Consider the following 15,675-nt stretch of genomic DNA (forward strand, 5'->3'; position numbering starts at 1 on the left):
ATCATGTGACTTATCCACACTCTGTCCCCCATGCTGGGCATGTTGTAGGCTCTCGAACAAAACACTGAAAAAATGAATGAATGAATGAATGAATGAAGCTCATCTGGGAGAAAGCAGAAAAAAACTCTAGACTTAAGTGAAAATCAAACAGAGAAAAGTTGAGATTGTCTATTTACGGAGAGAAGCAGGGTTCCTTTTTATCCTTGATTTTAGACTTGGAAACGGGTCATAGTGAAATCACTTCATTCATCAGCCTGCTGCCCACCAGGGCTGCTCATCAAAAGGAACTACCAGTCTTTCTCTCAAAATTCCCCTGGAGCCTCCCACCTTCATTCCTTGGCTCCAGGGTTCCCACACTCTTAGGACCCACAGATTCTACTTACCATGACTGCATATGACCAGGTCTTGGCAATCGGTGAAATCATATTCACATCATTCACCTGCCACTGAGTTATTTCCTTCACATGCTCACACAGCATCACCATCCCATCCTGCAAAATGGGCCTTGCTCCATACCTAGGAGGCCCTGAAAAAGAAATTCATAAACCTACTTTGGTGTCAGTCACCACTCAGCATCTGCAATGTTGACTTTTTTCTGTCCTGGCTCCCACCAGGCGATGTCTTATGCTCTTACATCACCAGCAAGAGCCCCACGAGAGCCAATGCTAATGGATGAAGTTCTGGGCCTGGCATACTCTCTAAACTTCCATTTCTGTGTTTTATGCAGAGATGACTCACCCCACCTGCTCAACCATCACTGGTTAAATCTAGTCAGGGTCATCTTGTTGTTGTTGTTGTTGTTGTTTTGAGAGGGAGTCTGGCTCTGTAGCCCAGGTTGGAGTGCAGTGGCGCGATCTCGGCTCACTGCAAGCTCCACCTCTCGAGTTCAGGCCATTCTCCTGCCTCAGCCTCAGCCTCCCGAGTAGCTAGGACTACAGACACTCACCACCACGCTCGGCTAATTTTTTGTATTTTTAGTAAAGACGGGGTTTCAGCATGTTAGCCAGCATGATCTCAATCTCCTGACCTCGTGATCCGCCTGCCTCGGCTCCCAAAGTGCTGGGATTACAGGCTTGAGCCACCGCGCCTGGCTAAGGGTCATCTTGTTTCTTTAGCAGATGCTCAATTATCCAGCATCTTTTGCAATAAAAGTGATCAAGGCCAATGAGACTGAAAAGGAAATCTGTGAGTGGGCTCTGGGAGTGCTTTTGCTTTCTGGTAAAAGAAACAGATGCAACTAATACCATTCTTTTCCTTCTGCACTGATACTGGGTTTGAGATCTGAACTTGCGGCAGCCATTTTGAGGCCATATGGCATCAAGCCACAAACCAAGAATGATGGAGTAAAACACAAAGAGCCTGGGTCGGTGATGCTCTCAATCAGCCAGCGAACAATTCATGGGGTGACTTAGTCATTAGACACAGTATGCCTGGGGCCCACAATAATTTCAAGGGCCCATGAAAATGTTTTAATATCTTTGGAAATCAGAAGGATAAACAGCCTGAGGGCACAACCAATACAGGGAGGTGGGCATACCTGCCCTTCTTTTTTTTTTTTTTTGAGACGGGGTCTCGCTCTGTCACCCAGGCTGGAGTGCAGTGGCCGGATCTCAGCTCACTGCAAGCTCCGCCTCCCGGGTTCACGCCATTCTCCTGCCTCAGCCTCCCGAGTAGCTGGGACTACAGGCGCCTGCCACCTCGCCCGGCTAGTTTTTTTTTTTGTATTTTTTAGTAGAGACGGGGTTTCACCGGGTTCGCCAGGATGGTCTCGATCTCCTGACCTGGTGATCCGCCCGTCTCGGCCTCCCAAAGTGCTGGGATTACAGGCTTGAGCCACCGCGCCCGGCCAACACCTGCCCTTCTTCAGGCCCTCACCACCCATGCCCCTCCATTCTCTCCCAGCCATGTCCATGGATGTTAGTGGATAGTGGTGTGCAATTTCAAAACAAGGCATCTCTGTTCACATTTGTAGTGATATCTGAGCCCCCAAAGGAACCAATAACATACTTCACTGTATCACCATTTACTCTAACTGTTACAGTTTTAAACAGTTTCAACCTTTGAAATTATATCCTATGGAAGTAATTAAGGGTTCTCTTCAATTACAAAAGTGTTCATGATAGCAAAAGTAGAATCAATTAAAATGCTCAATTATAGAAATATAATTGTGAAGCATCCATACTTATGAAATCCTTTTTCAGATGTGAAAATGAATGCTTTAGATCTATATTTATTGATATAAATTTTTTTTTTTTTTTGGGACAAAGCTTCACTCTGTCACCCAGGCTGGGATGCAGTGGGGCGATCTCAGCTCACTGCAACCTCCGCCTCCCAGGTTCAAGTGATTCTCCTGCCTCAGCCTCTTGAGTAGCTGGGATACAGGTGCCTGCCACCACGCCCGGGTAATTTTTGTATTTTTAGTAGAGACGAGATTTCACCATGTTGGCCAGGCTGGTCTCAAACTCCTGACCTTAGGTGATCCACCTGCCTCAGCCTCCCAAAGTGCTGGGATTACAGGTGTGAGCCACCGCACCTGGACAACATAAATGTTCTTTTTTTTTTTTTTTTTTTTTGAGACGGAGTTTCACTTTGTTGCCCAGGCTGCAGTGCAGTGGTGCGATCTCGGCTTACTGCAAGCTCTGCCTCTCGGGTTCAAGCAATTCTCCTACCGCCTCAGCCTCCCGAGTAGCTGGGTCTACAGGCACCCGCCACCATGCCTGGCTAATTTTTTTTGTATTTTTAGTAGAGACGGGATTTCACCGTGTTAGCCAGGATGGTCTTGATCTCCTGACCTCGTGATTCACCTGCCTCGACCTCCCAAAGTGCTGGAATTATAGGTGTTAGCCACCAAGCTCTGCTTTTTAAAAAAATTTTATTTATTTAATTTTTTTTTTTTTTTTTTTGAGACAGAGTCTCGATCTGTCGCCCAGACTGGAGTGCAGTGGCCTGATCTCAGCTCACTGCAAGCTCCGCCTCCCGGGTTCACGCCATTCTCCTGCCTCAGCCTCCCCGGTAGCTGGGAGTACAGGCGCCCGCCACCACGACCGGCTAATTTGTTTTTTGTATTTTTAATAGAGACGGGATTTCACCGTGTTAGCCAGGATGGTCTCGATCTCCTGACCTCGTGATCCACCCTCCTCGCCCTCCCGAAGTTCTCGGATTACAGGCGTGAGACACAACACCCGGCCAAATGTTCATTTTTAAGTGAAAAACTAGGTCAATATTTTTCTTTCTTTTTTTTTTTCTTATTTTTTGAGATGAAGTCTCTGTCGCCCAGGCTGTAGTGCAGTGGTGCGATCTTGGCTCACCACAACCTCCGCCTACGAGGTTCAAGAGATTCTCCTGCCTCAACCTCCTGAGTAGCTGGGACTACAGGCACGCACCACCATGCCCAACTATTTTTTTGTATTTTTAGTAGAGTCGGGGTTTCACCATGTTGGCCAGGCTGGTCTTGACCTCGACCTCGTGATCCGCCCGCTTCAGTCTCCCAAAGTGCTGGAGTTACAGGAGTGAGTCACCACACCTGGCCTGTTTTTCTTGTTCACATGCATGAACATAGACAAATACATTACACAGAATAATTTTATCAGTAAGATGATTTCAACTGCAAGTAAAAGAAAACCCTAACTCAATGACTTCACAATGAGGAAAGGTATTTTCCAAAATAACAAGAAATTCCGAATGGTTGGGGGTACTCTGGCTCCACCTCTCTGTAATCCTCCTGGCTCTGCCCACCTCCTTGTATTGGCTGTGCCCTCAGGCTATCAGGCAATGGCAGCACATAAAGTGCTAATGCCCAGATGTGGAGCTCTCAAGAGTGAGGAGATCATTCCCAGAAGGCACCTGACTTCGCCTGTGTTTCATTGGCCAGAACTGTGTCACTTACTCACGTCTAAACCAACTACTGAAAAAGGAAACAGAAGCATCATGATTTTTATTTATTTACTTATTTTTTTTTATTTCAATAGTTTTTGGGGGAACAGGTGGTGTTTGGTTACATCAATAAGTTCTTCAGTGGTGATTTCTGAGATTTCAGTGCACTCACTACCTGAGCAGTGTACACTGTACCCAACGTGTAGTCTTTTATCCCTCCCCACTCCATGCTTCCCCCAGAGTCCCCAACGTCCATTGTATCTTTTATTTATTTACTTATTATTTTTCTTTTTTGTGAGATGGAGTTTTGCTCTTGTGGCCCCGGCTGGAGTGTAATGGCAGGATCTCGGCTAACCGCAACCTCTGCCTCATGGGTTCAAGTGATTCTCCTGCCTCAGCCTCCCGAGTAGCTGGGATTACAGGCGTGCACCACAACACCCAGTTAATGTTGTATTTTTAGTAGAGAAGGGGTTTCTCCATGTTGGTCAGGCTGGTCTCAAACTTCCAACCTCAGGTGATCCATCCGCCTCGACTTCTCAAAGTGCTGGGATTACAGACATGAGCCACCACACCCAGCCCATTGTATCATTTTTATGCCTTTGTGTCCTTATAGCTTAGCTCCCACTTACAAGTGAGAACATAGAATGTTTAGTTTCACGAGTGAGAACATAGAATGTTTAGTTTCCTGACTGGGTGTGGTGGCTCACACCTGTAATCCTGGCACTTTGGGAGGATGAGGCAGGCGGATCACGAGGTCAAGAGATCGACACCATCCTGGCCTAAATGGTGAAACACCATCTCTACTAAAAATACAAAAATTAGCTGAGTGTGATGGCGCACACCTGCATTCCCAGATACTTGGGAGGCTGAGGCAGGAGAATTGCTTGAACCCGGGAGCCAGAAGTTGCAATGAGCCGAGACTGCACCACTGCACTCCAGCCTGGTGACAGAGTGAGACTCCATCTCAAAAAAAAAAAAAAAAAGGGCTGGGTATGGTGGCTCACGTCTGTAATCCCAGTATTTTGGGAGGCCAGGGCGGGTGGATCACCTGAGGTCAGGAGTTCGAGACCAGCCTGGTCAACATGGTGAAACCCCGTCTCTACTAAAAATACCAAAAAAAAAAAAAAAAAAAGTAGGTACTTGGGAAGCTGAGATAGGAGAATCACTTGAACCCAGGAGGTGGAGGTTGCGGTGAGCCGAGATTGTGCCACTGCACTCCAGCCTGGGTGACAAAGCAAGATTCCATCTCAAAAAAAAAAAAAAAAAGTTTACTGTCCTATTCCTGAGTTACTTCTCTTAGAATAATGGTCTCCAACCCCATCCAGGTTGCTGCAATGCCATTATTTCATTCCTTTTTATGGCTGAGTAGTATTCTATGGTATATATATATTATTTTCTTTATCCACTCATTGATTGATGGACATTTGGGCTGGTTACACATTTTTGCAATTGTGAATTGCAGGAGCACCATGATTGACCTAGTCCAATCAGGACCTACCTAGATGGGAAGAGGAACGAAGTCTTCCAAGGCAGTGGCCAATATGTAGAGGTGGATACCTGGGCAAATTCAGTTTCATTAAAAAGAGGGAGAGGTAAATGAATATTGAGGTAAGAACTGTATTAGTCAGTATTCTCCAGAGAAACAGAACCAACAAGATGTACGTGTGTATATATATGTATACATACATACATAAGGAGATTTATTATAAGAACTTGGCTTATACAATTATGCAAGCTGAGAAGTCCCAAGATTTGCAATCAGCAAGCTGGAGGCTCAGGAGAGCTGATGGTGCACTTTTAGTCTGAGTCCGAAGGCCTGAGGCCCAGGAAGAGCTGAGATTTCAATTTGAGTCAGAAGGTGGGAAAAGATGTCCTAGCTCAAGAAGTCAGGCAGGAGGAGTTTCCTCTTGCTCTGCCTTTTTGTTCCATTCAGATCTTCAATTGACTGAATGAGGCTTGCCCACATCAGAGACGGCAATCTCCAAACATTAATCTTATCTACAAACTCCCTCACAGTCACCCCCAGAATAACCTTTGAGCAAATGTCTGAGCACCCCCTGGTCCAAGCAAGTTGACGGATAAAATTAACCATCGCAGCAACAAGGAGTATCTGTTGCATGGGGCATGTGACACAACATTAATCAGGATTTCTCTCTACAATAAGAGGGTCAAGAGTGCCTCGGCCTGAATCTAGCCTCTCTTACTTTCCAGTTGCATGTCTTGGTTAAGCTGTTTAACTTCTCTAAGCCTCCACTATAAAATGCAGAAAATGGGCCAGGCGCGATAATGCACGCCTGTAATCCCAGCACTTTGGGAGGCCGAGGTGAACAGATCACCAGAGGTCAGGAGTTCGAGACCAGCCTGGCCAACATGGTGAAACCCTGTCTCTACTAAAAATACAAAAATTAGTCAGTCGTAGTTGGGTGGGTGCCTGTAATCCCAGCTACCCGGGAGGCTGAGGTGAGGAATCGCTTGAACCCAGGAGGCGGAGGTTGCAGTGAGCTGAGATTGTGCCACTGCATTCCAGCCTGGGCAACAGAGCGAGATTCTGTCTCAAAAAACAAACAAAACACAAAATGCAGATAATGGGAGGAACCTACTTCATGAATTGAGGGTGAATTTAGTGAGTAAAGTTCACCGCACAGTGTCAGACACATTAAGTGCTCAACACATTGTAGCTATTATTATCATGATCATTTTATTATGAACTGTGACGTTATGCATTGTGCCAGCTATCAATGTGTTTATTGCTTCTCGGCTCCAAATTCATTCTTAGATGTTTGCTCCTCAATAGCCTGGACATTTTTTTTTTTTTTAGATGAAGTCTTGCTCTTGTCACCCAGGCTGGAGTGCAATGGTGTGATCTTAGCTCACTGCAACCTCCCCTTCCTGAGTTCAAGCGATTCTCCTGCCTCAGTCTCCTGAGTAGGTGGGACTACAGGTGCCTGCCACCACGCCCAGCCAATTTTTGTATTTTTAGTAGAGATGGGGTTTCACCATGTTGGCCAGGCTGGTCTCAAACTCCTGACTTCAGGCGATCCAACCACCTCGGCCTCCCAAAGCGCTGGGATTTTATCCTTTCTCATTTACGCTGATCACAGAGTTGAGCTTTCCCAGTTGAGAGCGCTGAAGAAACAGTGCAGGAGAAAGAGGCTTCTCTTACTGGTTCCAGCTGCTGCACCACTGGTCAGCGCTAAGGGTGTGAGGTGTCATGGGCCACGTAATGGGATTCTCAGACGCTGGGGGAGGCTTTGGAACCCAGGTAAGTTTTCCCATTCTGGCCACAGGGAGAGTGCAATTCTTCCCAAGCCGATCTTAGGTGATGGTGCCCCTAGTGGTGACTGTTCCAACTGCCGCAGGCAGCAATCCCTCGTCCCGTGGAATTGAGGGCTCCATTGTCACCTGCTCAGGGGGGCCTCCCTCAACCACTCTGTTTCATAATAAAATCCCCACCTGTCTGGGCCCTCCCTGTCTCCCCTGCCTACTTTGTTTTCCTCCAGAACTTTCCAACATACTCTATTTATTATTTGCTTATTTTATTGCCTGCCTCCTAAGCTCCACGAGGGCAAAGCTTTTTGCCTGTCTTGTTCACTTAGAAGTGTCTAGCACAGTTACCTGGCCCACAGTAGGTGTTCAATAAATATCTGTTGACCTGAGTTGCATGCAGGTCAACCATGCCTTCCTGCCCGTTGCGACTGCACCTGCCCGTTGCGATTGCACCGAACACCATGGAGTCCTTTATCTTGGAGGAAAAGCTCCAGGTTTTTAAGGACCAGCACAGGTCAACTTCCCAGGCTTCGTGCTTAGCAGAAAAAGGAAAAATGTGGGTTTTGAAAAATGATTCCCTAGAGTGAGGCTTAGGCACCCTACCACCTTCCTAAAGTACCCCAGTTAACTGAGGGGTGAAGCCAAGGAGAAGAACAAATGGATCAATCACTTTGGCCCCCAGGTCAGAATCCTGGCTGTCACTCACTTCTTAAACGAACTGGGATGAAACCTCCTCCGGGCTTGGCTTTGTCGATGACATAAGGATCATAGGGTTAGGGTGGGGTGGAAAGAGGGTCAATAAGATCATGTGAGCAAAACCCAAAGCCCTTAGTGCAGTGCCTGGCACATAGTAGGTGCGCAATATATGATTATTTTTGCTGCCAAGCAGCCATTTCCCATTCTCCTGGGGGACTTGCTGGAGATTGTGGAGCAGGGGTTTGTGATTGAGACACCTCTCCCTGCGCCAAGGGGCAGGCTCGTGTCCCAGGTCAGAACAATCAGGCGCTCCCTCCATAGGATGAAAACCTTAAACGAATGGCATTCTCTTTACCAAAGCAGCAGTGCCCTAACCGGGCCCACATTGTCCTTGCCGGGCAAATCTTCCCAAGAGATCCCCTTTCTGGCCTTCCAGAGCTGCCTTGATTTCATCCCATTTCCCAGTTCTCCAGGCTCCCATGGGCTCTGGGATCACACATTATCTTTCCAGTTTATTTCCTTTTGCCTAAGGAAGCCAAAGTCAGCTTCTGCGGCTTGCGATCAGAGACCCCTGACACTGACCAATGGGAAAAAGGGGGCTCTGGATCCACTCCTGCAGGGAGAGGCACTCTAAGCTGTCCCCTAGTCCTTCTGAAGGAAGGCCTGAATACTGGGGGACCCTAAAAGGCATTGCAAATCCTTAACGTCACCATCAAAGTCATACAGGATCTTGGCCCTGCACCTCTCGGGCCAACATCCCACCACTGTCCCCGTTGTTCACACCACTCCAGCCCCACAGGCATCTCTGCCATTTGTTACTGTTTAACTGGACACACTCCCTCCTCAGGGCCTTTGTATTTGCATTCCCTTGACTCAACTGCTCTTCCTCCAGAAATCCCCATGGCCTGCTCCTTTTCCTCTTTGCTCAAATGTCACCTGCTCAGTGGGGCCTCCCTCAACCACCCTACTTCAGAATATGATCCCCAGGGGTCTGGGCCCTCCCTATCCCCTTTGCCTACTTAATTTTTCTCCAGAACTTTCCAGCATGGTCTGTCCTTTGCTTATGCATTTTGTTGTCTGTCTCTTAAACTCCATGAGGGTAGAGCTCTTTGTCTGTCTTGCTCACTTAGAAATCTCTAGCACAGTCACTTGGCACAGAGTAGGTGCTCAATAAATATTGACCTGACTTGCATTCTGGGTGCATACAGTTAGGGACTTGGGGTGACCAGCGGCTCTCGATGGAATAAGCCTTTTCTCACAGAGCCCACTGCCTGCTCAGCCTCGGAGATCCTGGCTGACAAGTGCCTCCTGTTGGGGCCAGACTCCTGAGAAAACCCCACTCTTCCAGCGAACTGCATGTCCAGGAGGGAGCCACTTAAGTCCTGGCCTCTCCTGGATGGAGAACCAGTGTATCTTGGAAGATTTTTTTTTTTTTTTTTTTTTGGAGATGGAGTTTCACTCTTGTTGCCCAGGCTGGAGTGCCGTGGCACAATTTTGGCTCACTGCCACCTCCGCCCCCAGGGTTCAAGCAATTCTCGTGCCTCAGCCTCCTGAGTAGCTGGGATTACAGGAGCATGCCACCATGCCTGGCTAATTTTTGTATTTGTATTTTTTATTTTTTGAGATGGAGTCTCACTCTGTCGCTCAGGCTGGAGTGCAATGGCGTCATGTTGGATCACTGTAACCTCTGCTTGCCAGGTTCAAGTGATTCTCCTGCCTTAGCCTTCCGAGTAGCTGGGTTTACAGGCACCCCACCATCATGTCCGGCTAATTTTTGTATTTTTGTAGAAACGGCGTTTCACCATGTTGGCCAGGTTGGTCTCCAACTCCTGACCTCAGGTGATCCGCCCACCTCGGCCTCCCAAAGTACTGGGATTACAGGGATGAGCCACATGCCCAGCCTAATTTTTGTATTTTTGGTAGAGATGGGGTTTCACTATGTTGGCCAGGCTGGTCTCGAACTCCTGACCTCAAGTGATACGCCCGCCTCGGCCTCCCAAAGTGTTGAGATTACAGGTGTGAGCCACCGCGCCCGGCTGGAAGACTCTCAATAATAATAAATAATAGTAATAACAGTAACAGTGGCAAGCATTTATGCTTGCTGGCCTTTCCCCCTGGGTCTGTATTAAGGGCTTCACATCCAATATCTCACTTAAGTCTCAGATCGTTCTGAGACCCATGATACCCATTTTATACCACATTATACCCATTTTAAAGATGAGAAAACAGGCTTGGAGAATGTCCGTAGTAGTCCCACCATTTCCTGCGACTTCCTGGAGCCTGGCCCACAGAGGAGGGCTCAGGAAGGACGCTTTCCTTCCTCGCCCTAGGGAACAGGGAGGGACCTGAGCGCTGGCGTGGAGGGTGGGGGAGCCTGAAAGGCCCGGGCGCTGGGTGCGCGGGAGCGAGCGTGCGTGCTTGGCGCGAAGGCTCCTGGCGCAGGCAACCCGACCGCCCAGCCGCGCGGTGGCTTGCCTGAGGGGTGGGGCGGCCGCCTCGGGTCCTGACGTCGGGCGCCCTCGGCCGTCACTCAGCGCTCGGCCCCGCCCCGCCGCGGCTGCAGCAGCAGCGCCGAGGCCGGAGGAGCCACCGCCGCCACCACCGCCGCCACCGCCACCGCCTCCCGGGACTGGGAACCCAGCGCTCGGAGCCATGGCCTCGGCCCCCGCGGGTAAGGGGCTGCGGGACACGGGGGCGGCGGGAGGGCAGCGCCCGGCCCCCGCACCCACCCTTGGCTAACCCGCGGCTCTCGCGTCTTGTCCCACAGAGGCGGAGACCCGACAGAGGCTTCTACGCACCGTCAAGAAGGAGGTGGGTGCCGGGGTGGGGGCGCTGGGCAGGATTCCCCCGGGCAGGGGGCAGCCCAGCCAAACGGGAAAAGAGCCTCCGTGGAAGGGTGGCCTCTGGCGGTTGGAGGGGGCGGCCAGACCAGGTGTGGGACTCACCTGGGTAGGCATTGACCTCCCGCAGGGCAGGAGGCGCAGCGGCAAGGGAGTTTGGGGGTCGGTATAGGCGTGGGGAGGCTTTGGCCCATTTGAGGCTTTGTGCGGGGGCGGATGCAGCGTGAGGCCCCTCCAGGTGTGGGACCCACCTGGCTATGTCCCAGTAGAACCTCCTGTTGTGGAGGAGCAAGCAGGTGGGTGCGGTTCAGGAAGGGAATCTTCCAAGAGAGACTAGCTGCTGGGGGGACCCCCCACAGGGTGTGCTGGGGGAGGGGGCCCTGATAGGGCTGCCGAAGGTGGGGCACCCTTCGGGAAAAGGGAGAGGGAAAATAAAGCCTCCCTCCCCAGCCCCCAAATTCTCAGTCCTTGGAGCCACCTCCAGGAGCCAGGGGACTCCCTCCCGGAGAGTCCCGGGTCAGTGAGCTGCTCACCTGGCAGTAGGGGTCCCTTCACCCCCCACCCCACGCACTCAGAGGTGAGAATCAGAAAGGTTCTGCCATTTCTCTGCCCCTCCACTCTCCCTGGGGTCAGCGCGGGGGCCCAGTCTAATCTTTAGGGTTCATGACCAAAGACCTCCCAGAACCCCATAGACAGGGATAATTTGTAGTCCTTGGGGCCTGGGGTAGCATTTCCATGCCTGGACTGTGTGCTCTGGTGTGTACGCCTGCGTGGGTGAGGACCTGTGGCTGTGAGTATGTGCATATGAGAATGTCTGTGTGTCTGGAGATACCTAAGTGTATCTCTTTGCATTGTGTGTACACATATCTATGTGTTTCTGTGTATCTGTTTTTGTGAGAGTGGGTCTATGTGTGTGTATTGTGTGGTGCATGAGTCTGTGTGAATGAGTGATGCTGTGACTGTGCGTGTGTATCTTGAGTGGGTGTGTGGCATGTGATGCATGAGTCTGTGTGAATAACTAGGGCTGTGACGCCGTGTGTGTGCGTGTGTCTGTGTGTTGCCCTCCCCATTCTTCAGCCTCAGACCCCATTGCTGCTGTGTCTTTGTCACTTTTTAACCTTATGAGCACTTAGCCCAAGGCCTTGCATGGCAGCAGACCTTGTGGGCTGGCCTGGTTTGTGGGCCTGGCTTTCAGTGCGTGTGTGTGTGTGTGTGCGCGCGCGTGTGCATGTGTATGTGTGTTGTGGGTGTCGGCTGAGGTGGCAGCATCAAGCATCACTGATGACCCCTCCTTCCCTGCACAGTGGCAGACAGCCACCAAGGGCAGCCTGGAGGCTTGGACCTGTTGCTGCCCCTCCCTCCTCGGGGAGCATGAATATGTGTCTGTGTGTATATGTGTCTGTGTGTGGCATGTCCTATTTTGTTTAAAGAATGAGCTCCAGGGCTGCTTGGCACATTCTAGCAGTTTCGAATGAGACATGCAAAATACATTAGATCCCTCAGAAAGGTCCAGAAGTGTTCAGCTCAGCCTTTGTATAGGCTCCTGTGGGTACTCCAAGGGAGGTCTGTCTAGAACCTCTCTTTTTTTTTTTTTCCTGAGACGGCATCTCGCTCTGGGGCCCAGGATGGAGTGCAGTGCACAGTCTCCGCTCACTGCAAACTCTGCCTCCCAAGTAGCTGGGGCTACAGGTGCCCACCACCACACCCGGCTAATTTTACTATTTTTTTTTTTTTTTTTTTTTTTAGTGGAGACTGGGTTTCACTGTGTTAGCCAGGATGGTCTCGATCTCCTGACCTCATGATCCGCCCACCTTGGCCTCCCAAAGTGCTGGGATTACAGGCGTGAGCCACTGTGTCTGGCTTAGAACCTCTTTTCCACAGAACTCAGACTAACAACATTCTTGTGACTATTTCAGGGGAGGGGCATGTACCTTACAAAGCACCTGCTGTCTTTTTGTTCATGGTTTAACCAGACCTACATGTAATATGTAGATGTTTTTGCCTGAGGCAGCTTTGTTTTTAAGGCAATATTTGGTTGAATTGGGGAGGGGGCTGCAGGCAGAAGAGAACACCAGTAAGACATCTGGGGAAGGCTGTGGCTGAGGCCCAGGTCCAAGCTCAGCTACCATGTTCCCCAGTTTCCTGCGTAGGTCCCTTCTCCTCTCTAGGACTCAGTTTCTCCATCTGCAGAAGGATGCATTGGTACCAGTGTCCTTCAAGGTCCAATCTGTGTCAGTCTAGTTTGGGTCTTGGGCTCAGAGAGGGGGAATAACTTGCCCAAGAGCGCCCAGCCAAGATGAGACTGAGTTGGGACTTACCCCCCAGGTCTTTTTGATGTCAGAGCCACTTTGGCCCTCCCATCCCACAAACATGCTCATCCAAATCTACACAGTAACACACCTTGGACAGAATGTGTGGGTAGTACAGTTTCTACTGTACAGATGAGAACACTGTGGCCCAGAGACAATAAATGGCATTTCAAGGACACAGAACCAGTGTGGGGGAACAGGTTCCGGTCTTCTGTCTTTGAGTTCCTATTTAGCATAGGTACCCTAAGAACATGGCAACAACTCGGTTCCCCCCAAAGCATGTCTCTCCTGTCCTTTCCTTCCTTTGCTTACCTCTTTGAGGGGGCATCTCTCTCAGTGTCAGAGAACCAGTCTCCAGTGGAATAGAAGGGAAAGCTCTTTGCCTAGAAATCTGAGAGTCAAATCAGGTCCTCCTCCCCACTCTCTGGGTTCAGAGGAGCCACATCTCTGCCTGTCACAGCCTCACCCAGAGACTGCATTGTGTGTACACATATCTACATGTGTCTTGTGTGTATATCTGTCTTCTGTGTGTATGTCTGTTTTTCCAGCCTTCTTTCTAGAAGGGGTGCCTTAATAATTGACATCTCTGGGCAGCTCTGCAAGGTTTGCCAGAGCCAGTACAGCCACCAAGGGGCCGGCAGAGGCTGGGAGCTGGAAACTGTCCAATGCTGGCCTGGGGAACCAGTAGGACCCAGCACCCATTAGGCAGGTCAAGAAGGAACTTCGGGCTCAACTAGAGCTGGATTCCAATTCCAGATGTGTTTATTTACTAAGGGCTGTGTGTCAGACCCTGGGCTAGGTTCTGTGGATATAGCAGGGACAGGCCCCTTGTAGACAGGCCCTGTCCCTGTCCTCCTGGGGCTGACCTTGCTTGCAATGGAGGAAACACACTCCCAACAGATACTTTATCACAATTACAAGGATAATTACAGGCTGTGCACAGAGATGTGAAGGAGAGGCACCCGGGGCTGCAAGAATCCAAAACGGACAACTGACCATGTGCAGGGGCCCAGGATGTGATGTTTCAGAAGACAGGTGCAAGATGAGTAGGACTTTCAGGTGAAGATAGGGGGAGGCTGAGAGACACTAAGAAAAACCATTCCTGGCAGAGGGTTTTGTACATGCAGAAGCTTTGTGCTTCAGGGAAGACTGAATTTGAAGAAACCGAAGTGACCAGAGCAGAGAGAAAGGAGAAGGGTGCAGATGCAGAGAAGGCAGAACGTATGGTCTTATCCCAAAAGCAAGGGGAAAGGAATGGGGAGGACATGGAGAACAGGGAAAGAAGGTGATGGAGCTGAAATTGATGGCCTGCTCACTGCACGATCTTGGACAAGATCTGTCTTTACCTTTATCAGTGTGTGGGTTTCCGTTTATTCATAATGGTGATGAAAATGATTCAGCTGGCAGGATAAACCCTGCGAGAACACCCATCACCTTAGCCTGAGCTCCTCCAGGGTAAGCATCCTTTTTTTTTCCTCTGTCCTCAGTGCCACCAAGAGAAAGCTGGAAACAAGGTGGCCTCGGCTGCAAACAGCGTGGCCTCAGCATGATTTCCTCCAGTTAAATCTCACCAGCTCTAGCTTGGCTCCTTCCTGACTTCCTTTACCCTCCCTGCCAACCCTTAATTTTGTTTTGGTTCCCGGAGCGAGCAGGGACTGGCTTCCCGTTGCCATGACAACTGCCATTAAAGGAGCCAGCCATGTGATGCCAGTTGATAATGGAAGCAAAGTGACTAACTGCCTTGTTTTGCTGCCTCTGGGCTGGGGCTAGAAAGCCTCTTAATTGGAAGGGAGAATGCAGGGGCTGGTGGCAGGCAGATGAGACCCCAGGAAGGAGACAGGGAGATGAGGCAGGTCCTGGAGGGGAAGCTACATTTAGCTCTGCAGACTGGAGCTGGTGGAAGGGCTGTAATTGTGGAGCCCTCGTCACAGCTGCTGAACAGAGCCTGTTTGGAGAACTGAGCCTTCCAGCCTCTGGGTTAGGGGCGATGAGGTGGGAGAGGAAGGCAGGACTTGCTAAGAAGGTTGGAGGAAAGCGAGAGAAGCAATTGATGTTACCATGGGGACTCCGCAGTTTTACTGGGACCCAGTGGTTCTTAATGAAGGGGAGCAGTTTTCTCTCCCGTCCCTAGATTGGGTTGCCAGATAACAACCAGGTCGCCCAGTTAAATCTGACTTTCAGATAAACAGTGAGTAAGTTTTCAGTATGAGTGTGTATTGCTAAATCTGGCAACCCTACTCCAGGGGACATTTGGCAATGTCTGGAAACATTTTTGGTTGTCACAGTTGGGGGTGCTACCGGCATCTAGTGGGAAGAGGCCAGGGATGCTACTCACATTCCTGCAGTACACAAGACACCCCCTCAGCCCACCACCACTAGCAGCACAAAGAAGTGGCCAGCCCAGAATGACAACGCTGTTAGGGCAAGAAAACTTGCTCCCTGCTGACCCTACCCATCCTGCACCCACCGCGCCCTTCCCTTCTCTAGGCTGCTCTGATACGAATGTCCTATTCTTGAACAACTCATTCTCACTGCTTTTAGATTGTCTTGGATGCATACTTGGAGTCCAAAGCCGGAGCAGGGGTGGGCAGGGGCAGTGAACGAAGTCTTGGCTCCCTAGCCATGTCATTTTGGGAAAACTTCCTCAGAATGCCTCAGTTTCTCACGTGTAAAATGGACTTAGGCCATAG

The 15,675-nt window shown here is 50.1% G+C and overlaps 1 protein-coding gene across 2 annotated transcripts in view; it reads left to right on the plus strand.

Moving 5' to 3' along the window:
* Positions 1-10,370: 10,370 nt before the first annotated feature.
* SGSM1 (small G protein signaling modulator 1) overlaps positions 10,371-15,675 on the plus strand; it is a 118,246-nt gene continuing 112,941 nt past the window's right edge. For both annotated transcript variants that reach the window (XM_031656408.1, XM_031656410.1), the window contains exons 1-2: positions 10,371-10,507; positions 10,604-10,647. In XM_031656408.1, the coding sequence (XP_031512268.1) occupies positions 10,489-10,507; positions 10,604-10,647 (63 nt within the window). In that variant the 5' untranslated portion in view covers positions 10,371-10,488. The remainder of the gene's footprint in view (positions 10,508-10,603; positions 10,648-15,675) is intronic.

The sequence above is a fragment of the Papio anubis genome, chromosome 16 (assembly GCF_008728515.1).
Source record: "Papio anubis isolate 15944 chromosome 16, Panubis1.0, whole genome shotgun sequence".
Lineage (NCBI taxonomy): Eukaryota > Metazoa > Chordata > Mammalia > Primates > Cercopithecidae > Papio > Papio anubis.